At 32.1% G+C, this 24,685-nt stretch overlaps 1 protein-coding gene across 2 annotated transcripts; it reads right to left on the reverse strand.

Annotated features, from left to right (window-relative positions):
• Positions 1-148: 148 nt before the first annotated feature.
• On the reverse strand, positions 149-24,616 carry LOC143197925 (putative 3',5'-cyclic phosphodiesterase pde-5). Of its 2 annotated transcripts, XM_076406746.1 has the most exons (15): positions 24,521-24,616; positions 24,371-24,470; positions 19,335-19,394; positions 17,854-18,022; positions 13,902-14,042; positions 11,391-11,595; positions 9,386-9,612; positions 9,204-9,322; positions 6,896-7,117; positions 3,342-3,556; positions 3,091-3,290; positions 1,553-1,679; positions 1,344-1,502; positions 557-852; positions 149-489 (listed from the first exon to the last, which is right to left on the reverse strand). In XM_076406746.1, exons 1-15 carry the CDS (start codon positions 24,614-24,616, stop codon positions 273-275), a joined length of 2,553 nt encoding a protein of 850 aa, XP_076262861.1. In that variant the 3' UTR covers positions 149-272. The 2 variants fall into 2 exon arrangements, with proteins under 2 accessions (XP_076262861.1, XP_076262862.1); XM_076406747.1 differs by lacking the exons at positions 24,371-24,470; positions 24,521-24,616 and adding an exon at positions 24,032-24,181.
• Between the last annotated feature and the right edge of the window lie 69 nt (positions 24,617-24,685).

A 24,685-nucleotide genomic window follows, 5' to 3' on the forward strand; every position in this document is an offset into this window, starting at 1 on the left:
ATTATTATTATTCTTGTTTGATGTTTGTAAATATTTAGAGATGAATTGAATGAAGTAAATATTTGTTGTACGGTAGGCAACACTATATATCCGCTTTTATATTTGGGAAATTTTATGCAATGAGAAATGGAACAAAAAGAATGTACAATTTAACAATAAATACGTTTTTATTGGCGTATTAAAAATGATACTTAAGCAATTTATAATATATATTTGTGTATAATTTGAAACAAAGACCTTAATATAATTTAATAAATAATCTTAAATCTATTTTATTCTGATGTCGTTTCTTTTAGATTTTCATCGATCTTTTTCCATTCGTCCAGATTTTTTTCGCACATATCCAACAGAGGCTTGCATTCTGGAATCAGTTCATTCAGTAGTCGATAACAAGGCATACAGATGCCGTTTAGGAAACCAACTTGACTGGAAGGTTGTTGGTCAGGTTGTTCGCGATCCATCATTGGTATTGGGTGTCTGCCTGCTTGCCTATCGATTAAATTTTGAGTTAAACAATCGGCGGGTATTAATGTAGAGTGATATTGATTGTTCGAACCTCTCTGCATCTCCCTGTTGATAAAATTCTTCAAAAATGATTTTCACTGTTTTTACTTGAATGTCCCACGGTTTGGCGCTCGCACTCAGATCACTGCCGGTCATGGATATGGCCTGTAGTAACAGTCGATGTTCCGCGCTGCTCCAGGAAAACGATTTGTCTTCGACGATCTTCGTCAATTTGGCTTTGTTCGGGAAGAATAGGGCTAAATCTGTCGCTAGAATACAGTGTTTTAGTAAACCCAGGACTTGCTTGTAATCGCTATTCGACAATTTGCCAAAGATATTGTGGCCTCCCTGAAAAATAAGATATTTGTAATTTTTCACTTTTCTAATATGCACTGTGAATATACAAAATGTACGGGGAGTGTCAATATTATTTTTGTTGCTCGGTTGGCGCAACTGTCATCTATAAGGGGGCGGAGTTTGAACGTCACATGTCATGTATCTGATTTAGTTTGTTTATAGTAATCAATTTAGTTAATTTAAGTGTGATTTTTGTTTTTTATAATTGATAAAACATAGAACGAAGAATTTGTTTTACATTTTGAATTGCAAATAGAATTTGGTGCACCGAGTCCATGAAAATGGAAAGGAATAATTTGAATTTTGCAACTATCGTACAAAAAACGAAATTTTATCCAATAACTAAACAAATGCCATCTAACGACTGCCGTATTCATCTGAAATGGCCCCGATCAATTTTTTTCTCTTTCTAGAGGGAGTATTAAGGTATAGACACTTTTTCGAAAGAATGTCAGAATAGAATAGAATATAATTATACGTACCTGCTGTAAAATTGTTACGGTTTGATTGAAGTGATGATGTTCCATGGTCGATGTTGAATATATCGCGGCCAGCGGCGACTCCGTATCGCTCATGAATTTGTTATTTTTACCTCGATGGTCTAAATCGTGACAAAGAGCTCCGATGAATAGAGCGAGTCCCTGAAATCAACGTTCTCTCTAGTCGAGTTTTTACGTTTATTTAGAGATACCTCGTTTCTGTTGAAGCAGCCAGCCGCCCTTTTTAATATACAGTACATGCTATTGGCCACGGAAAAACCATGCGTCCAATTGTGGTACGGAACTCGTCTGTAGTTCTTTCTCACTGTCAATACGAATCTAGAAAATGTTAAGTGTTGAGTCTTCATTTAAGTTTAATGGAGTTCAACATCATTTGTTGTAAAAAAGAAAAATGGTCTTCCTTTAAACTTATCACTAATGTTTTCAATAATTTTTGTCGATTGGCGACAGGGTCGATCAGTAACAGGTCAAATGAAAAGTCCCCGGCCCAACACATAGATGGCGCTACTAGTATTAAATCCATATGTTTTTTAGTTAGCCCTAATCATAGAAAAAAGCGTTTATAAATTTGACAGCTGTCGGAACATTAGTTTGTGAATTATAGCATTTTGAGTGAAGCAACTTTTGTTATTGTGAAAAAAATGGATAAAAAGGAATTTCGCGCGTTGATAAAATATTGCTTTTTGATGGGGAAAAATATAGTTGAAGCAAAAACTTGGCTTGACGCCGAGTTTCCGGACACTGCCCCACTCAACTATCAAGGATTGGTATGCTAAGTTTAGATGTGGTGAAATGAACACCGAAGAACCGGTGAACGCAGTGGACACCCAAAAGAGGTTGTTACCGACGACAACATTAAAAAAATCCACAAAATGATTTTGAATGACCTTAAATTGATATTAAATGAAATAGCATATACTCTAAAGATATCAGTTGAACGTGTACATCATATCATTCACGAATATTTGTGTATCAGAAATCTCTGTGCAAAGTGGGTGGCACGCGAGCTCACTTTTGACCAAACACGACGAGTTGATGTTTCGGAGCAGTGTTTGAAGATTATGAAGCGTAATAAACCCGAGTTTTTCTGTCGATATGTGACAGTGGATGAAACATGGCTCCACCATTTCACTCCGAAGTCCAATCGAGAGTCATTCGAGTAGACTGCACACGCTGAACCAGCTCCAAAGTGTGGGAAAATGCAACAGTCGGCTGGTATTGTTATGGCGTCTGTATTTTGGGATACGCATGGAATAATTTTCATTGATTACCTTGAAAAAGAAAGGACCATTAACAGACATAGCGTTATTGGACCATTTGAAGGACGAAATCGCCGAAAAATGGCCGCACTTGAAGAAAAAGAAAACACCATGTTACAAGTTAGCGAAAACGATGGCAATAGTCCATGAATTGGACTTCGAATTGCTTCCTCACCCACCGTATTCTCCAGATCTGGCCCCCAGCGTTTATTTCCTTTTCTCAGCTCTTAAAAGAATGCTCGCTGGGAAGAAATTTGATCGCTGAAACTGAGACCTATTTTGAAGCAAAAGACAAATCATACTACAAAAATAGTATCGAACATTTGGAGGGTCGCTATAATCAGTGTATCACATTTGAAGGGAATTGTGTCGAATATAAAAACTAATTTTGCCACAATGTGTTTTACTATGGTAGGCCGGGAACTTTTCAATTAACCTGTTATGTATTAACACTTATATTAGAGAGTTACCTGATTAGGGAGTTTTTGTCAAACTGCGTTAAGCCAAAAAGATCCATGAACATAAAAATTGAATATCGGGCTTTTTCGTAATCGGTCAGATCGAAAGGATTAAACGAGTAGTCATCCACGCCAATAAGATTCTCTGGTATACCTTCGTCTAGAGCCGCCTCCAGTTCCTCTTCCGTACAAGTGTTGTGGTAACTGAGCACCTGTATATTTTAACGTAATAAAACCAAGGAACACGCGATCTCTTAACCTACCTCTAAAGCGACCTTATATTTTTGTTCGCTTTTTCTGATCTTATCATAGAGCTTGGCATGGTGCAAGGCCAGTCCGCAATAGACTGCAAACGTTTCGAAAGCGTCCTCGTCTTCCTTTGTGAAGAAGCCAGTTTGTTTATTGACCATTTGTACCACTCCGATTATTGATCCTCTTATAAAAATCGGCATACAGAGTATGGTTTTTGTTTTATAGCCTATTCGGTAACAAAAATATTTCAATTATATTACAAGTTACCTATGAATATTAAAAGATACGTTCAGCTATGTTCTTAGAAAGCCCTACCTATCGGACAGATCATTCTAGGTCAAGATCAGGAAAACACCTTCCAGTCGAGAACAAATCAACGCTGACCTCAAAGTTGCCCACTGGTCCCAGCCTTATTTAACCTTTTTATTTCAGATCTGCCGAGAAAAGACATTGTATATGTACTGTTCGATTCGAAGTGTGGCATGACGGTTCATGTTGTTCGTAAGCCACAGAAAATGTTACCGAAACAACACACTGAACTATTAAAATCTTACATTCAAGTCAAACAAGAGGAAACTTTCTCTACAACAGAAAAAGCTAAAGCAGCTGTACCACAAGGAAGTGTATTGGGACCAATTCTTTACATGCTCTACACATGTGGTATACCATAAATGGAAAATATCACGATAGCTACCTCTGCTGATGGTACTTCGATTCTTGCAATCGGAAACAATAGCGAAGAAGCCACACGATTGTTAAAAGAATATAGCTAGTGTTGGGAACTATCGACTGTTTAGTAATTGACTACTTTTTACTATCGATTGTTTCAGTCGTACATTTAGTTACTATTTTTGGTTCTACTAGTTTCATTCGACTGATTTTTAAGGTTCTGTTTCACGTTAAACTGTAGCTCCAGTCCACATAAACACATAGTTGGCAAAAGGAGACTTTAAAATATATATAAAAAAAATTATGTCATATGTTAAATTTTTAAATTGTATTTATGATTATTGTACATCTTTAGTTTTTAGATTTTATTTAACTTTTATTGTATAGTCTATATTTATTATAGTATATTATTTAAAAATAACAATTAACACATTAAAATACAATAAAACATTTATGGGGCATTATTCCATTCCATAGAAAAATTCCATTCCTTTTTACAGATGACAGAACGCTCAAATATAAAAGTATTTCTACTTCGTTTAAAATTACATTATAATTTTCATGTTATGTATTATTATTATTATTATTAAAAATTAACTGCCCCAAGCAATTATCTCCGTCCTTTCCTCTCTCACCATGTATACCTACATCTTAGTTTGACATCACGAATGAAAAAAAAACAGTCGAACCGTGCATTTGACTGAAAATAGTATTTTCTATTCTCAGTCGCCAGTTTTTTGACTATCGACTGTTTCGACTGTTTTCAGTCAATAATTCCCGATGCTAAATATATGCTATATATGAATTAATTGAGAGAAACGTTTTAAGGTTGTTTGATTGGAATCATCTAGAATTTGCCACTACTTAGTGCCACTACCTGAGCAATAGAAAAAATAAATGGATGCTTGTATTTTTATATATTGACAAATACGTTATATGTACCAATAAACTTAATTAAATTTGAACTTGAGTTTCAAAGAACATTTTAGCTTCATTTGTGAATTCGAGAATATATATTATAAGTTTCAAATATAGGAATAATTTACAAGAACTATAGCGTGGCTTCGTTATTGTTCCATTTTCTTTTTTTCCCTTCAAAATTATTAAATAATATTAAAATGAAATATATTAACATATTTAATAATTTTATAGAAATGAAATGAAAAATCTACCAAAACGTTTTAACTTGAGTTTCAATGGAAATATTAGGTCAGTAAATTGTGAATTCAAGACAATTTATTCTATTTATATTAAATTCTTCAAACACACGTATAATTTGCAACAACTGGCAACGTTGCAAATTTAAACCCTTGTGCGTATGATCTCCGATAGTCTAAATGTATATATCACTACATAGTATAAAACAAAGTCGCCTTTTCTGTCCCTATATCCCTATGTGCGCTTAAATCTTTAAAACTACGCAACGGATTTTGATGCGGTTTTTTTCAATAGATAGAGTGATTCAAGAGGAAGGTTTATATGTATAATACATGCATAATATACTAAGGCAACATTGCTAATTTTAGAGGTTTCTAACGTGATGTCGTAAATTAACCTATTTTTTTAGGCTTATTTAGCAATTAGCAAAAACGCTGCCTAACCCTACGAGTTAGATCAAATTAATGTACTACAGTATTGTACACCATAAAAAGGTCTACAAAAAAGTCCGCGATGGTATATGTTTATCTTTTAGGGATAACCCACATTAACCATTTTTATTGTTTACTTTTTACGTGAGAAAATGGCTTATTTACGAAGCTATTTTAAGCAATACGGCATTAATCCTTATCGAATTAAGTACCTTAAATACAGTGTGCAAATAATATAGATCAATATGGTTCCTTACAGCATGTAAATTAAACAAATATTTTCGGAGATATTACAAATTTAAAATTTGCGTTTAAAAATGTGTAATGTAATAAAAATTGTATGAATTTAGATATTCCAAAGATAGCAGGAAATCTTCATAGTAAGTATAGGGGAAGAGGAATTGTTTTACTCCAAATTTAATGCGTGCAGGCCAAGGGCAGTAATGAATGAACCAAAAATACTGGATCGATTTTAATCATGTTTTCATTGAGTGACATAGGCATATATATTTTATGTCCGTGCAATGTCGGAGCGGGCCGCTATGTTTTTATATACAACGTTCATATTTTTTCTGTAGTGTATTTAATTTAGTATCAGCATTGCACCCGTGCGAAGCCGGGGCGGGTCGCTAGTACGATATAAATGAATCCCTATTTTATTCTTTATACCGTTTCATTTATCTTTTTTTTTAAACTTTTCTAATAGCTTGTACAAGGTTCTTGCGGAAAAGAAAATTGTGCAGAAAATTGAAAAATTTAAGAAAACTTAAGGAGTCTTTAAACTTTGCACTTTTGATAGTGTGACAGTAACAGTGTGACGAATGAGATTAATGTGGACTATAGTGAGCAGTGTAGTGAATCTTGTTGTGAGAACCGCAATTACCTATCTTTAATAGAGAAATCTTTGTATAAATGACAAATTTCAATGCATCATATTTCGGAAACTAAAAGAAGATAATTCAAAATACATGACTGACTCTTAACCAACGTATCTTGAAATAGAACAAACATGGTGTAAAACAGATATAAAAAAAAGAAATTGAAAAAGTCGAAATTCGCCAAAAATTAATGAAACTAAGGCAGAAAAAAGGGATCCAATTCCTTATTTCTTATAGTTTTTGGTGTAAATGTTGAAAAATTGAAAAATTTCGGCGACTATTCATACTTAAAATATATATTATAAATAAATATAAATTTTCTCTCAAAGAAAATTGTTTTATAAAATCTATTTCGAAGACATTTTGAGTGATTCATTGATAGTGCTGTATGTATTTATTTTTTAACAACAAAATCTGAATATATCTCACCTGTTAACTGATCCACTGTTCTATTAAAACGTTCATCAGCATAGGCATCCTTGATATTCAAAACCTCACCGGTCATGGCCACTTGTCCAGCAATACCGGTCCCAACAGGGAATCGGATTTCCTTGGGGGCACCTCCGTTAGCGTTTGGAACAATTTCTTTGAGGTTTTCCAGGTCGCTGCTTGCCTCTTCTACGCCAACATCAAAGATGGTGGCGTATAGTTCTGAAAATACGCGTAAGTTTGTTGACTGTTTCTATAACACTGCGAGAATCTTAAGCGACTAGGGTATTGGTCATATGTTGCTTTCTATTTGTATTAACTACTGTCACTGATGGCTTGATCCTCAACATATCTTCATAAAAAAGGCCCTACGTCATGACCAATGAACCCATTTAGTAAACTTAATGCATTATATAATTCTGCCGGATGATTTGGCATGTTATATCAATATGTTAAAACCAAGACTGGTTCCAATTTAAATTACTAGCAGTTAAAATGATGAAATTATAGATAAGTAAAAAGCAATAGAGGAAACATAATAAATAATTAAAAATGTAAAATAATGGAGAATTGAAAGGAACAGTTCTGTTTGCAGGAAGCAACATATGAAATAATACTCTGACCAATAAGAAAAGAAAGTAAATAAGGGAAGAAAAATTAATTGATGACCCACCCTTTATATTATTTGTAATATCTATAAACTCATATTTGATTGGTGAAAATAGTTGATTTCGAATGAATCAGCAATCAAAATATTTATGTAATTTCGTGTGATTGTTTTAATATGTTTTCTTTTTACATTCATTAATAACACTGAAGCCAATCTACATGCGTATGTGATATATACATTGATAAACCCTATTTAAGCTTCTTCTGTTTTGTGCATTGCAATACTATTGTGGTTAAAAGATAGTAAGACGTAAAAATGTTAGATTTGTTCATTACTAAACAAGGGACTACTTGTCTCGTAAAATCTTACAGTTTTTTCACACACTTACAATCAGTATGTCCAGTCTCACAATTGATTGATTTAACTTTGTCGGACTTATGGTAAAGTTAGCTCAAAAAACCGTTTCCAAGACGTTGTTTTGATAGTCTTACTATTTTTTTGATCACAACAGTATGTTAAATTTATTTATGGTGAACTGATTTATAATATTAATAATGACACACATAGTTGCTTGTAATCATCTACGTTGGTTTGGAACTTACCATATACCTGTACATCTTTTGAACAATATTTTTAATATATATATACATATCAGAGCCCGAAATTTATTCTTATCGGCGTTTAATAACGTAATTTTAACATGGCGTGTATACAGTGTCAATTTTTCAATAGTTTTTTCAAAATAATATCGATATTTATCGCGGTAGGCATATATTTTTGTAGTTGTAGTATTCCTTTAAATATCTTTAATATTAGGGATGCTGTAAGAATATCGATATTTTTTGGGGATTTTATATCGATACTTTTATTTACCGACTTTTTTTGAAAATATATCGATATATTGAAAAATATGTATCGATATAATTTTACCGAAGCATTTTTTTTAATTTCGGTATATCATTTGGTTCTTTAACATGTGTTTACGTTAACACTTCTTATGTTTACCGATATATATCGTTGATCAAAATACATTCAAGCACCTTATAAATAATTTTAAAAACGTCTCAGATAGAGCACTCCCGAATATTCGATCTCTACTATAAAAAGAGACTGCAACCAACCAAAAAGATGTGAAAGCTTGAGAAGAAACATAGAGAAACAAACGACTCTGCAGTCCAACGTTCTCAAGATCAAAAATTTTTATCAAAACGCATGAAATTTCACGAAAAGACCAACCATCTTCAGAAGAGTTAGTCTAGTACGACACCAAAAGAAATATAGACCATATTAACAGTTATACTTTTAGTAGATAGTTTTGGAATATTAAAAAATATATCGATATTTTAAATAAACAAAATTAAGTTTTTGGTACCTAATTTTAAATGTGTAAATTTTTGATGCTTAATTTTAGAGGAATTCTTAAGGCTGTTGCCAAAAATATCCTTTTATATCTTAAATTTAATTATACTCTCAGATATATCGATATTTCTTGACATTCCTAATTCATGTCTCTAGACCAGAATACCGATTAACCAGAAGTAAACATAAAAACCGAAAATGCAAATAAAACGTTTCTTTCAACGATCCCAGGAGGATGGAAACCTGGAAAACACCATAACATATAGCAAGCACCCGCGGAAGAAGAATATTTAATATATATACTATATACAGTGTAAATGAACGTTATTAAAAGTTTACCTTTACTTTTATTATCTACAAGAAACAATGAAGCTCTGTCTGCATTTACCAATCTCTGGGCAAAGTTCATTATCTTCATGACTAACATGTCCATGCTCACCATATCTTGAAAGATGGACCTAGATTGAAAACGAGATACTCCAGTCACGAAAGAGGTACAAAAAATATCTCGAAATTCTTACTTGACCACTGCTAGAAGGAAATCATTTAATTGTTTCTGCTGATTCATGTTGAGGTACAGGTGGGCATAATGCAAGGCGATTCCTCCCCAGACCAGGTAACTTGATGCTATTTCTTCGTCCTCCTCGTAAAATGGGCCTTTAGTTGCCTTACGTCGCAGTTCGAGGACAGCAGAAAGTTTACCGTCTGGTTGTAGGATGGGTTGACATTGAACGTGAGCTATATTGTCCTAAAATTATACAAGTATACACGATTTTGGAGCTCAGAAATAAAAGAGCTATATATTTTTTATTAATTTCTTCAATATCTGCGTCAACAATCTGTCCGTGGGCAATAAGTATTATTATATAATCACTACATAGTATAAAACAAAGTCGCCTTTTCTGTCCCTATATCCCTATGTGCGCTTAAATCTTTAAAACTACGCAACGGATTTTGATGCGGTTTTTTTCAATAGATAGAGTGATTCAAGAGGAAGGTTTATATGTATAATACATGCATAATATACTAAGGCAACATTGCTAATTTTAGAGGTTTCTAACGTGATGTCGTAAATTAACCTATTTTTTTAGGCTTATTTAGCAATTAGCAAAAACGCTGCCTAACCCTACGAGTTAGATCAAATTAATGTACTACAGTATTGTACACCATAAAAAGGTCTACAAAAAGTCCGCGATGGTATATATTTATCTTTTAGGGATAACCCACATTAACCATTTTTATTGTTTACTTTTTACGTGAGAAAATGGCTTATTTACGAAGCTATTTTAAGCAATACGGCATTAATCCTTATCGAATTAAGTACCTTAAATACAGTGTGCAATTAATATAGATCAATATGGTTCCTTACAGCATGTAAATTAAACAAATATTTTCGGAGATATTACAAATTTAAAATTTGCGTTTAAAAATGTGTAATGTAATAAAAATTGTATGAATTTAGATATTCCAAAGATAGCAGGAAATCTTCATAGTAAGTATAGGGGAAGAGGAATTGTTTTACTCCAAATTTAATGCGTGCAGGCCAAGGGCAGTAATGAATGAACCAAAAATACTGGATCGATTTTAATCATGTTTTCATTGAGTGACATAGGCATATATATTTTATGCCCGTGCAAAGTCGGAGCGGGCCGCTATGTTTTTATATACAACGTTCATATTTTTTCTGTAGTGTATTTAATTTAGTATCAGCATTGCACCCGTGCGAAGCCGGGGCGGGTCGCTAGTATTCAATAAATGCATTATTGTACTATTTTTGACCATTAGTCGCCATTGGTCGTCACTCATGTAGCCCAAGTTTTGTGGGAAAAAATCAAGATTTGAATGCAGAAAATGTATTTTGAGAGACATTCCATCTCCAATCTTGTGATAATTTTGCAAAAATTGGACGAATTGTCGATTACGTGCTTGTAATTCAGTGATTTGTGGTTACCGAGAAAGTTGCAAACAACATTTGTTAAACATTTTGTAAATTGCGAATCAAACCACTCAGTTCACGTTGTGAAATGAAATGCATTTCTTAAGACAATTTTTGCACTTGTACCTGGACAAATTCGCAATGATGATACGTCAAAATATTCAAATTGTGGATTGTTTTTGCATTTATACCGATGACGTTCATCGAGAAATAGTAGCAATTATCTAGATAATTTTTTTGTTCTCTCTATAACTATGACACAGAAAATGAAAAGTATAGATTTTCACCAAGTGACCACTTTGTTACAGTTTTGTTCAGCACCAAATGAAATTAAATGGTTTTTATAATGTTTAAGAAATATAATTAATTTTATTGAAAAAATATCGATATCTTCCTCAAAAAAATCGATATTTTTCGGCATCACTACATGGAGACATGGTAAAGAAAACCTCGAAATTTAATTTACATTCACTGAATAATTTTCTAGAAAAAAGTTGGTTGGTATAACCCCTTAAATATCAGAAATATAAGTTATTTTTTCGTTAATATTTTAACTGCGTCTGCATAATGCCGTGAAAAATATTAAATACCTTCTCCAAGGTTCCAAGGTTGGGAAAGCGAGCATCGTTCGAATCCTTGGAGAGCCGCAAAGGTGCCTTACTTCTAGCCACGTAATATGGAATGGTTTCGTTGTCGACTTTTTGTAATCGTAAGTCACCGTTGGCGCAATCCACGACAGCAAATAATTGGATATCGGAATGTTCGTCGCTAGGTAATTTATCGACGACATATAACCTAAGACAAAAGTGAATAATTGCGTTAAAAAGCAAACATTAAATTACTTTGTGATAGGACCGGAAATTAAGTATTATCAGAGCCATCTGTCGGTAATAAATGTGTTTAATAATTAAGTTAATAGTCTTTACAGTATTTTTAATAAAGTTTTCCATTAATAAAATATAGATTTCTTTAATAACTCGTATATATTTGTGTAATTAAATGTGAGTGAAATAGATTAATTCTATACTAATATATACCAATTACATAATAACAGGCCAATTGACAAGTCCTCGACCTGACACATAGATGGCGCTACTAGAATTAAATCCATATGTTTTTTAGTTAGCCCTAACCCTCAAAAATGCGTGTATAAATTTGACAGCTGTCGGATCACTAGTTTGTGAATTATAGCATTTCGAGTGAAGCAACTTTTTTTATTGTGAAAGAAATGGATAAAAAGAAATTTTGCGTGCTCATAAAATATTGCTTTTTGAAGGGAAAAAATATATTTGAAGTAAAAACTTGGCTTGATGCCGAGTTTCCGTACACTGTCCCAGAAAAATCAAAATCAACCATCAAGGTATGGTAAGTTTAGATGTGATGAAATGAGCACCGAAGACGGTGAACGCAGTGGATGCCCAAAAGAGGTTGTTACCGACGAAAACATTAACTAAATCCACAAAATGATTTTGAATGACTGTAAATTGAAACTGAATGAAAAAGCAGACTCTCTAAAGATATCAAGTGAACGTGTACATCATATCATTCACGAATACTTGGGTATGAGAAGGGTCTGTGGGAGCGCGAGCTCACTTTTGACCAAAAACAATGGCGATGATTCGGAGCAGTGTTTGAAGATTAACAAGCATAATAAATCCGAGTTTTTGCGTCGATATGTGACAATGGATGAAACATGGATCCATCATTTCACTCCGAAGTCTAATCGACAGTTATCCGAGTAGACGGCAAATGATGAACCCACTCCAAAGTGTGGAAAAACGCAACAGTCGGCTGGTAACCTTGCCTTGGTATCTATATTTTGGGATGCGCATGGACTAATTTTCATTGTCTACTTTAAAAAAGGAAGGGCCAGCAAACAGCGACTATTACATGGCGTTATTGGACCGTTTGAAGAACGAAATCGTTGAAAAACGGCCGCAGTTGAAAAAAAAGAAAGTGCTGCTTCACCAAGGCAATGCACCGTGTCACAAGTCAGTGAAAACGATGGCAAAAATCCTCGAATTGCTTCCTCATCCACCGTATTCATCAGATCTGGCCCCCAGCGACTATTTCCTGTTATCAGATCTCAAGAGAATGCTCGCTGAAGAAATTTTCGTTGAATGAGGAGGTGATCGCCGAAACTGAGGCCTATTTTGAAGCAAAGGACAAATCGTACTACAAAAATGGTATCGAAAAGTTGGGGGGTCGATATAATCAGTGTATCACCCTTGAAGGGAATTATGTTGAATAAAAAAACTAATTTTGCCAAAAAAATGTGTTTTACTATGGTAGGCCAGGGACTTTTCAATTGACCTGTTAAGTAGAATAAAAGTTAAGTAAAAATAACCAAATACATTGAGTGACAAATTCACAACAGTAGAAATTCTCGAGCGACCAGAAAACGATGAAGAACAAGTTTGAGATTTATTTCTATAATAAAAACTATAAAACATTATTTCTAAATAAAAATCAAATAAAAATGTGTTCACTTAACTTTTTTTTACTTAACATGTTATTAGTATATATTAGAATATACTAGATGTATTTCACTCAATAATTTTTTTATTATAGAAATTATATATTCTTAACGATTTATGGACTTTGTCCTTTGATATCTTAAAACATAAACCCGAGATTTTATGTAACTTATGACAACTTTTAGAATGTCAAAAGAAATGTTTATACTGACTTACAATTTATTATCTCCTAATCGGAGTTTAACCCCCTTTTTTGTGTTAAATGACAGGGCTATTTGAAGACACGACGAAGTGATAAAGTGATAAAGAAATCATCAGTGGTACAAGGTCTACCAACGTCACTTCAACAATTCGTATAAAGTGCTGTAGCGACAAGAGAGCTGTGTGCTATTAACTGGTGTTGAGCTACCATTTCAAATCAATTGAGATGTTTTGCCACACCCACCGTACACATTAGACCTGAAGCCTGATGATTACTATTTGTAATACACGCCAAATATTGCAAATGACTAGTAGAAGATTATGGAAAATACTTTGATTGAAATTGAATTTCCCGATAGATGTCTATTCAGGCAAAAAACGATAACAAGTAAGTCCCGATCCTGAAAAATGTTAGTCTCTTACTTAAATCCATCCGCACCCACGGCCGAGGAAATGCAACTCGACAGTTCCCATAGGACGTGGTTCTTGGTGGGCCGATCCTGTAAACTGTGAGTCAAACTCTCCAACATTTGCCTTTTGTCCGCGTGGACGCAAAACTTCCATCTAGAAACCAAACTGTTTATAATAACGAAGAAACGTAAAGACGCGATGGATATTTCATAACAAAACTCCCGCTGTATATTTGGTTTATTACGTAAACTTAATACAATCTCTGAGCGACAAAACTTTAGCACGCACACAGTTTCATTGCAACTCTTAATTAAAACAATTCTTAGCTTTTAGATTCAATGATTAAAGACAATTAGTCATGCTATTAATGTAAACATTATCAATTATTGGCTCGACGTAATATCATTCCACCCCAAATGTGCGACATAACCATAGCACACGCGCAGTGTGCTCTTGTCCAGCAAGCGATTAATACGTTTTGTTTTTTACCATGAATATTTCAACATCATTTAAGACATCATAAATTGTTTAAAAGATCCCGAAAATTATATTAAAAAAATCTAGGAAGCCGGGCTAGGATAATAATTGATATAGATAGACAAGCAATTTTGCGATTTGCTTCAAATTCTACGTTAACTTCGAACTAAATCGCTTCTGCAACTAGTGTAAAAACAAATATAGTGTATCCAATAAAACAGCCAATGTACGTCATCAAAATTTATGACGTCAGCACATCGCCATTAACTTAGATTTTGTTTGTAAAATGTTGCAATTTTGTCAGTTTATTACCATTAATTATTATTATTGATGTTTTGAAGAATTTTGTAAACATTTGACAACACTGTCGATCAGTACCAAACATAAATCGAATTTTATAGACTGATTCGGTTATATATTCCGACTAGTGCTGGGAACTATCGACTGAAATCGACTATCGCCTTACTACTTTTTACTATCGACTGTTTCAGTCGCCATTTTCGATCCGACTGATTTTGTTACTATTTACTATCGACTGTTTGAGTTGTGTACTTTTAGTTACTATTTTTGGTTCCTCTAGTTTCATTCGACTGATTTTTAACGTTGTGGCGTCTTAGCCGCGACTTTGACAAAAATGTAACCAATTTATGCTTACATAGATTTATATTTTATATTTATATTTATAGGTAGTTTGCTTCTAAATAACAATATATTGTATATTAGTATTTCAAGCAATTATCTCCGTCCTTTCCTTTCTCACAATTTATACAGAAAAGAAAAAAAAAACAGTGGAACCGTGAATTTGCTAGACGCTATTTTTTGACTATCGACTGTTTTCAGTACTGCATTTGAGAATATATTCCACGTCATCTATGACGTGCATTGGTTGTTTTGTTGAAATGACTATAGAAGAAATGTTCAAAGTCTTCTACATGATGCTAGGTATTGAAATAGAAAGCAAATTTTAGTGAAACTAATTTTAAATGAAAAACATAAGAAAGAAGGCTTACAATTTGCTGAAGAACATATCTCATGGAAAAAAATGTGGCGTCATGTAGCATATCCGGATGAAAAGAAATTCAATTTAGTAGTTACTGATGGATATAAATATTACTATCATGATATTAGATAATACCAGATGATTGTAAGTTGCAGATAGTTCGGTGAAGGTAGTGTTATGTGTTAGGTTACTATACGTTTTGCAGGAAAAATAGCAATTAATGATATAATTTATATTAAATTGGCCGACTCAATTTAATATAACTTATAAACCGACAAATTTCCAGTAAAAATGATATTTTTTAACAAGACAATGCTGCTCTTCATATTACCAACATTAAAATCTGCCAAAGACTATTTTTTAGAACACAATATTCAAATTCTAATCATCTGAATTTTATTGAATATTGTTGGGGTAAGTCAACAAGTGCTGTGTTCCAAATGGTAGACAATTTAACAATATCGAACTACTAAAAATTATTCAGGATGAGTCGGAAAATGTAGTAATAATACCTGTAGTTTATTCAAAGTTTATTTGTATATGCATCATCTAGATGTTTAATGTATTGCCTGCTGCAATTTGTAAATTCGTTTTAGAATCAGACAATATTTTCCGTCTCATTTTATTCTACTTAAAAAGAGGCACTGTCTGATTAGTTCGAACACGTAAACGAATGAGCCTGTCAAAGTCGCCCAGTTGTCAGACATATGCAAAATACTTGAAGGCAATAGTGATAAGAGGTTATAACTCTAACCTATAAACTATTGTGGCTTTATAATTAACTGTAATTTTTAGATGCACTATAATGTTAAAATACATTATATTTGATAACATTTTTGTTCAATTATTTTATTTAGATTAGAATTTTGTTGTATGTCAAAGCCAAATTGAACTGAAACTCAGGGTTGATGCGGCAACATTGCGACGTTTTGACACATATACAAATAAACGCTACTTATGAAAAAGAGAGGATGAACCAAAATGATGAACTGAAATAGAAATGAGAAATATTCATCAGTCCCCTTTTTTATCTAACTGTGCTATGGTTTTGTCAGGGTTGTTTACGCGGTAGTATTTTACGCTGAACCATGAAATAAACAATAGTAATAATGTTAACATGGTTATCATGACCGACCGTCTTTAATAGTAGAATCTAAGAGGTAAACTAAATCTAAAAGGTTATTTTTATTAAGAGTTGAAAAGTAATGGCAAAATGTGTAATGTGCTAAAGTTTTGGCGCGGAGATAGTTGTATTTTCCCGATATCTTTTTGTAGAAAGTGCGAAATGTGTGTCCCTTTTTGCACCTAGGTAAACAGAGAGATTTTAAGTGCGATTTGTTTACTATTTTTAATTAATTAAGCAGGGGGAGAGAGAGAGGATTAACTTAAAACTTAAAATCACTCTTTATTAAAATATGTTTTTTAAAAAACTACGTATCGGTGCATGTGGATAATGCTTTCTACATTTACCCATGAAGCTGACCAAAGAAACGGGGTATTGGCAAACTGTAATGGAAAATCATTTATCGTTTTGCATAATATAACAAAGTCATTCGAACATATGTTCAAGACAAGTATAACAGGTCAATTGAAAAGTCCCCGGCCTGACACATAGATGACACTACTAGAATTAAATCCATCTGTTTTGAATTAGCCCTAACCCTCAAAAGACGCGTGTATAAATTTGACAGTTGTCGGATCATTAGTTTGTGAATTATAGTAGTGTACATCATATCATTCACGAATATTTGGGTATGAGAAGGCTTTGTGCAAAGTGGGTGCCGCGCGAGCTTAGTTTTGACCAAAAACAACGACGAGTTGATGATTCGGAGCAGTGTTTGAAGATGATCAAGCGTAATAAACTCCAGTTTTCGCGTCGATATGTGACAATGGATGAAACATGGCTCCGTTATTTCACTTCGAAGGTCAATCGACAGTCATCCGAGTGGACTGCACACGATGAACCCGCTCCAAAGCGTGGGCAAGCGCAACAGTCTACTGGCAAGGTTATGGCGTCTGTATTTTGGGATGCGCATGGAATAATTTTCATTGACTATCTTGAAAAAGGAAGGACCATCAACAGCGACTATTACATAGAGTTATTGGACCGTTTGAAGGAAAAGAAAGTGCTGCTTCACCAAGACAATGCACTGTGTCAAAAATTTATGAATTGTGCCTCGAATTGCTTCTTCATCCACCGTATTCTCCAAATCTGGCCTCCAGATCTCAAAAGAATGCTCACTGAGAGGAAATTTTCGTCGAATGAAGAGGTGATCGCCGAAACTGAGGCCTATTTTGAAGCAAAGGACAAATCGTACTACAAAAATGGTATCGAAAAGTTGGAGGGTCGCTATAATCAGTGTACAACCCTTGAAGGGATTTATGTTGAATAAAAAAACTAATTTTGCCAAAAATGTTTTTTACTATGGTAGGCCGGGGACTTTTCAATTGACCTGTTAGATACGTTCCATTTTACAATCAATTTACCTGGAAAGACTAATTTTACGTTCATCCGTTTCCTCGCAACCTGATTGGACCTTATGCCGACGTGATTTACGTATAATCCAACGTTCCAACTGTTCGGCGGTGATTTCGTTCATGATATAGTTTTCCAGGAATTCGGAATGGCTTGACAGGTAAGCTGATACAGCATCTTCTGCAATAACATAAATAACGACAGAATCAGATCAAGGAACGATACAATGTTTAAATCAGGTTTTATTTTAATAATATAAAATACGATTAGTCAGTCTAATAAAACAACTGACTCCCGTTATCGAAATTTATGACATAAGCACATCGCAATGTTACCAACAACGTTGCCAACTTGTGGGGGATTCCCCAGTCTGTGGGAAATAATATCAAATTAATCGTGGATTAGCATTATGCGGAGATTTTGACATCTCATTGAACACTTACTTATAAATATACTTTAGATTAAAAGCTAGGGAAAGTATTGACTGCTGTTGCAGATTTCTCTAGAAAATGCCAAGAATTTTATGTGGAAGTGTCAAGTTTAACCCTGGCAAAATGCTTGCAAGAAATACATAAAAAAATTACACTTTATTCCATATTATGGAGAGATAAAAAATATTATTTATATGAGATTTTTTATTTTCAAAATAATTTTGTTGGGTTGTTGTAGAATTTGATAAATTGCCATTGACAACCCTGGTTACTGCATCAAATTTCACTTTTGGTTTACAATTTCTAATTATTATCATAAATATTTTGAAGAATTGTACAGACATTTGGCAATATACCCCATCAGTACCGATCCAATTCGAATTTTATAGGCTGATTACATGAATAGTGGCTATTTCTGGAGAATCCTAATCGGTATTCAGTAAAATTCGATAGTTTATGCCTGATTTTACGACGTTGCCATTTATTATCAATCGAGATGTGGATTCCAACAAACTACAACAGCCGTTTTGGATTTAACCCTCGCATTGCTAGGTGCCCTATTTTGTAAGGTTATAAATTTTGCTGCTTATAGTTTGTTATTGTGCTGTCCATATTTTGATTATGCATGGTAAGCAGTAATGGAAGATAAGTCATCGATTTTTTGGTGAGAGTTATTAAAATCAGATAAAAATATGATTTCTGCCAAAGTTGCTTCTAAAATTCCAATGAAACCTGAGATAATTTAAGCAGTGGTAATTTGAAAGGTCTAAATTTGTTGACTGGTAAATTCAACAAGCAAACCAATTGAATTTCATAAAGCTAGAAAACATAAAAGTAACGCTAAATGTGTTGATGCATGGGTAAATAAATTTAAAAAAATCCTCCGTATATGTTTGTCTTTTTTTTTGGCGAACAAGTGACACAATTTGAAGAAGAGGCCAAAACTGAGATTGAATTTTCATTATTTCTAAAAATGGGGATTACTTTCTCACAAACAGAGAAAGGAAAATAATAAATAACATTTGATTTACGATTTTAATTTAATTTTATTAATTGATTACCTGTTAATTTCTTATTTGACGTGCTCGAACAAAAAGTTGGCATTTCCGTTTGACTGCAACCTATAGATAAAATAAAATTAGATATGTGAAAATACAAGCATAATGTTTTTAAACAGTTAATAGATTGTTAATAATATTGTATACCGTACGGTTATAAAACTATAAACTGTTTGATAAGTTTTGTCTCGTAAAATTTCGAAAAACTAACAATAATAAAATATTTTTAACAAAAAACTTCAAAAAATAAATAGAGAAATCACTAAAACTTAAAAAACAATAAAATTTAGATTTTTAACACCAAAAAAACATTTTAAAATAAAATATGTACATAATAATCGTTGTAATAACTAAATAAAAATAAACAAAAACTTTATTTAACCTATCAATTACACGCATTTTATATTTTACTATATACACACAATTTAGCTTAATACCTACCTACATTTATTTATTTATTTACAATATTATTTTAACTACTACTCACTGATCACTTCGTAGTCGATGCCGAACCCAAACAGTTATATTTATTGATTAATTAATTGATTGATCTTTAAAAAAATATAAATATTAAACACTTTTAATGACCCTTCAGAACTTTGAATACTTTTGAATACAGAGTTAAACAGAACTTTAACGGAAAAAGACTCAAAGTTTGCTTTCAGTATAAGAAAATAAAAAGACAGAACTCTAATAGATCCTATTAAATTAATGGCCCTAAAACAATATGAAAAAGGACAAAAACAGAATATATATATATATATATATATATATATATATATATATATATATATATATATATATGTTATATACATAATTTGCATATATAGTTTTATACATAATTTGCAGTTTTACATATTATATTTATTTCATTCATTGAATCTTATTTAATAAATTTATTTTAGAAATAATTTTTTTTTAAATTGTTTTGTTTTTTAAATTTTATTGGTCAATTAAACGTGACGTCAGGGCAGTCACGTGCGAAACTTTATCAAGAGCTAATAAATGTCATCACGGCAAAATGTTTTGGGTTGTTGGTGTTGGGTTGTCTCTCTATTACTCTATGATTATTTTACTTTATAAAAAACTGATGATAGGCATGTATATTATTCGAAAGTTTCTCCATTTACTGCCGCTACTGTATATATTGACTTATGTGTCAGACATATTTTCCTACACGTTCACAAAATTACCACTAAATATTAATCTATTCCCCACCCGATAAGATAAGGTCCTCATTTTCGGACAGCTTCATATTTAAATAGTCAATCTATTAGACGCAATTAATTTTATATCTGTATAGGAATATAATAATTAACTCCACTTGAATCGAAAGCCAATATCGTGCTCGAATATCTAGGATATTATTTCTTTTAATTCGTTATTTATGACCAGGGAAACGTTTAGTTTTATTAATAATAAACCCAGTGGGCTGGCTAATTGTTTGGTACAATAGTTGGGCAAAATAATGTTTTTATTTTCATTTATATAAAATATCGCTTCAGTATATTTGTACTCGTTACTTAAATTAATGTTAATTAGTTAATAAGAAATTAAGGATATTTTTGTTATTGTTTGGAAATACCAGGCGTGTTCATAATTCCTTTCTAGCTTTTTCGTTAAAGAAAACACGTTATTTAGAATGGATAGTTGTAGTTTATTTACTGAAAGTATTCGTTTGTTTCTATACTTTTAGCTCATCTCTGAGACACATTAAGGATATCATTCCCATTAGTATTAACCTTCGAAAGAAAGCTGTTAAAATTTCATGATATTCTACTCATAAGTTTGTGAGTTAATGTGCTGAGAGTGACACTGATTTTGTTTCGTGTTTTAACTTCTGGTCGTAGAGACACCGATGATATAAAATGCAGTGGACGTCCAAATGAGGTGTTATTAATTATTAATGAGGAATAATTAACACCAGAAAACATCAAAAAAAATCGGCAAAATCGTTTTGAATGATCGAAAAGTGAAGTTGCTTGAGTTAGCTAATACTGTAAAGATATCAAAAGAACGTGTTGGTCTTAAATTGCATGAGGATTTGATTATAATAAAGTTCTGTTCAAAGTAGGTACCGTGTGACAAGTGAGACACAAAAGTGATCAAGTTGACCAGAAACAAGAACGTGTTAATGATTCTGAGCAGTTTATTAGTGGGCCATGTTTAAACGTAATAAACCCGAATTTTTTGGTTGATATGTGACAATGGATGAAACATGGATCCATCATTTCACTCTGGAATCAAAAAGGATCATCATCTGAGTGGACAGCAACTGGTGACAAGTCTATATTGAGGCAAAAGGTAAATCGTTTTACAAAAATGTTAGAGCTGCGCTGGAATGATTGGGTGGCTCTTGATGGAGATTACGTTGATGAATAAAACCAATTTTGAACAAAAAAAAAACGCATTTCTTTGTTACTGCCCATGTGTTATTGACTTTTTTCGATAAATGCAAAATTCAAATTGATTATTTGTTGTACCCAATAACTCCTGCAATTCCGTACCTTCAAACGCTTTCGGCCTACCAGAATGTCCTTTGTCTTGATATAATAGTTAAAAAGAATGCATTTATATCAATCTTTTTGTTAGATTATTTTCAACATGTTTTTTAATTTGTTAGTGTTAGTATGGTATTTCTTAGATTGACAGGATTTTTAATATATTTAATACTTAACTTACATCACGGAAGTATTGATGATATAACAACAAAAACAAACAGTATCTGAACCAAAAATCAAAATACAATATATACAAATTCAATATATCGACTGAGCAAATACTGACAACATAAACGTGGAAAAGTGGAATAAATAAGTCAAAAAAAAGTTGTCATATTTTTCACTGTGTATTTTTTTCGTGGAAATTTATTAAACTAAAACATGAAGATTTTAAGTAGGTTATATCGTGTTGTGCAACGAAGAAGACTCAAATAAACTAATCTATCACTGATGGAAACTAAAATGATTTTAAATATTAATATTTATTAATATTGTATTAATATAGTTCAACATTTTATCAATTATTATTTTGATTATTTAGCTGATAAAAATAATTGGTCTAAGTGTTGTGTTGTATTTTGAATTTATTAAAATGTCCATGGTAGTCAGAATTCTATATAAAATGTAAATTCAATTTACAATAATAATTACTTTTGTTTAGAAAAAGCAAAATTGATAAATTTTATATAAAAACCATTATGTTACTGGTGTCACTATTTCTTATTCTTGAAATAACAATGTTTAAGTTAAGTAAAAGTGTGTTTTCATCTCTATATAATTAAAAACATCGATCAAAAGCAAACCACCACTGCCATTCTATATATATTAAAATGTGTTATAAATGACGCAATTATATTGCGCCTTCACCATTTTCCAGAAATACTTCTGGAAATCAGTAATACATTATTAAAATTCGACTACGTCATTTGCAGAACACATTCATAAATGATAAGAAAAATACATACCCCATGAAATGCTGTTTAAAAACTTTAGATAATGTTAAGGCTCGCTCCCACTAGAGACTAATAAATTGAAACATTCAGTAAGGAGCTATTTTGTATGAAATATATATTTTTAGATACATTTTCATAATGTATTTGAATCTTTGTTTTATGACCAGTTTCTATATTATAACATTGTAATTATTCTAACAGATGATCATTTGAATTAAGTCTTTAATCTCTATTAATGATTTCTGCTAAAAAGAAAAAGCAACGGGTCCAAAAAGAAACAGTAAATTACTGTAAATGTGGTTTAAAAATACTCAGTGCATTTTATTATTTAATTTAGATATCATCAAGAATAGAGAAGATATTAAGAATATTTGGAACCAATAAATAGTTTTTGGATAAAATTTCTTTGTCAACATTTTATTTATATTTTTATATTGTTAAAGTTTCAGTATACTAACACTTTTTCAATTTGTTTAATGTTTAATGTTAGTATAGCTTTTAGATTCTACAGTTATTCTGGATATTATAATAGTTATCTATATTTAAACGGTTAGTTATTAGTTATCTATATTTATAATTTAATAACGTTGAACAATTAAACATTTTTGACTATTGTAAATAAACGTGTTTTCTTTAACGGAAAAATCGGAACGGCGATAAAACTATAGCGCCGAACACATTTTTCGTCATAACTCTTAAAAATATCAATGTTAACTTAGCTTTTAGAGTAGAACTTATAAATAAACAGTAGATGTCTCTCTCTAACATGAATACAATTAGAAACTGTTTTTATTAGAAAGATTGTAATTTGTGTTTGTTAGAAAATTGTAATGAAAAGTATGTGATGTGCTAAAGTTTTCTCGCTATATATATATATATATATATATATATATATATATATATATATATATATATATATATATATATATATATATATATAATATATATATATATACATATATATATATACATATATATATATATATATACACATATATATATATATAATTATATTAATTTTGTTTCCTTTCTAAATATGTACATATATGTATCTGCAGAAGAATTTTTCTAGATAGAATTTTTTTAAATTGCAGTCAATTATTTCAACTGTTAGGAGATAACTAGTTACAATAAAGCTGTGTTAAAAGTATTATAGTTTATTAAAATTGTTTCCTACTATTACGATAATTATTTACTTACTAAAATTTTAAGAATTTCTGGATAATATGCAAAAAATATCACTTACTGTCTTGATATGTGGTGGTGGTTTTACTGTGACATAACAAACTAACGGTTCCCGTGAAAGATTGCCACATGTCATCGGTAGTGCGTAACATTTTCCACCTGGATATTCCACATTTTTAATAGTTACTGATTAATAATCCAGATAATACGAATTTTGTGTAACGTAATCTGACTCTTCGGACCGATTATCGAGCTATTTGTTCACGCCGTTTGTTTTTGATTAGTTTCCCGTTCGATTTGGCAACAAAGGACTCACTCACTTAATGCTTTTTATTAGATATTGGAACGCGATAAGGTATACGGTAGCGAATTAACCGGTATTAGCTCTTTTGGCGCTTACTTTTCCTCATCGGAGCGTCTTTCCAGCGGGCCGTGCCGCCCATTATACGGATTTCCGCGCTGCCGTCTCGTCCTTCCACCGGTGTCACCACTATTTGAACCTAAAAATATCAATTTAATTCGATAGGTCCATATAACCAGGCAGGATTACCTTGAAGGGAGATTCTTTGTCTTCTTTACGTTCGGTAGTACTGTCGCATCTCGAGGAACTCACTAACCTATATTTCTTCTTTTTTTCGGAATCCATAGTTAACTGTAAATGAAATCATTAGTACTTCTTTTTAATTATTAATATATTATTGCTACTTGTTGTTGT

This window comes from Rhynchophorus ferrugineus, unplaced genomic scaffold, assembly GCF_030347505.1.
Source record: "Rhynchophorus ferrugineus isolate W39M unplaced genomic scaffold, kcgeb_rfMv2 rfM6, whole genome shotgun sequence".
NCBI classification, from domain to species: domain Eukaryota; kingdom Metazoa; phylum Arthropoda; class Insecta; order Coleoptera; family Curculionidae; genus Rhynchophorus; species Rhynchophorus ferrugineus.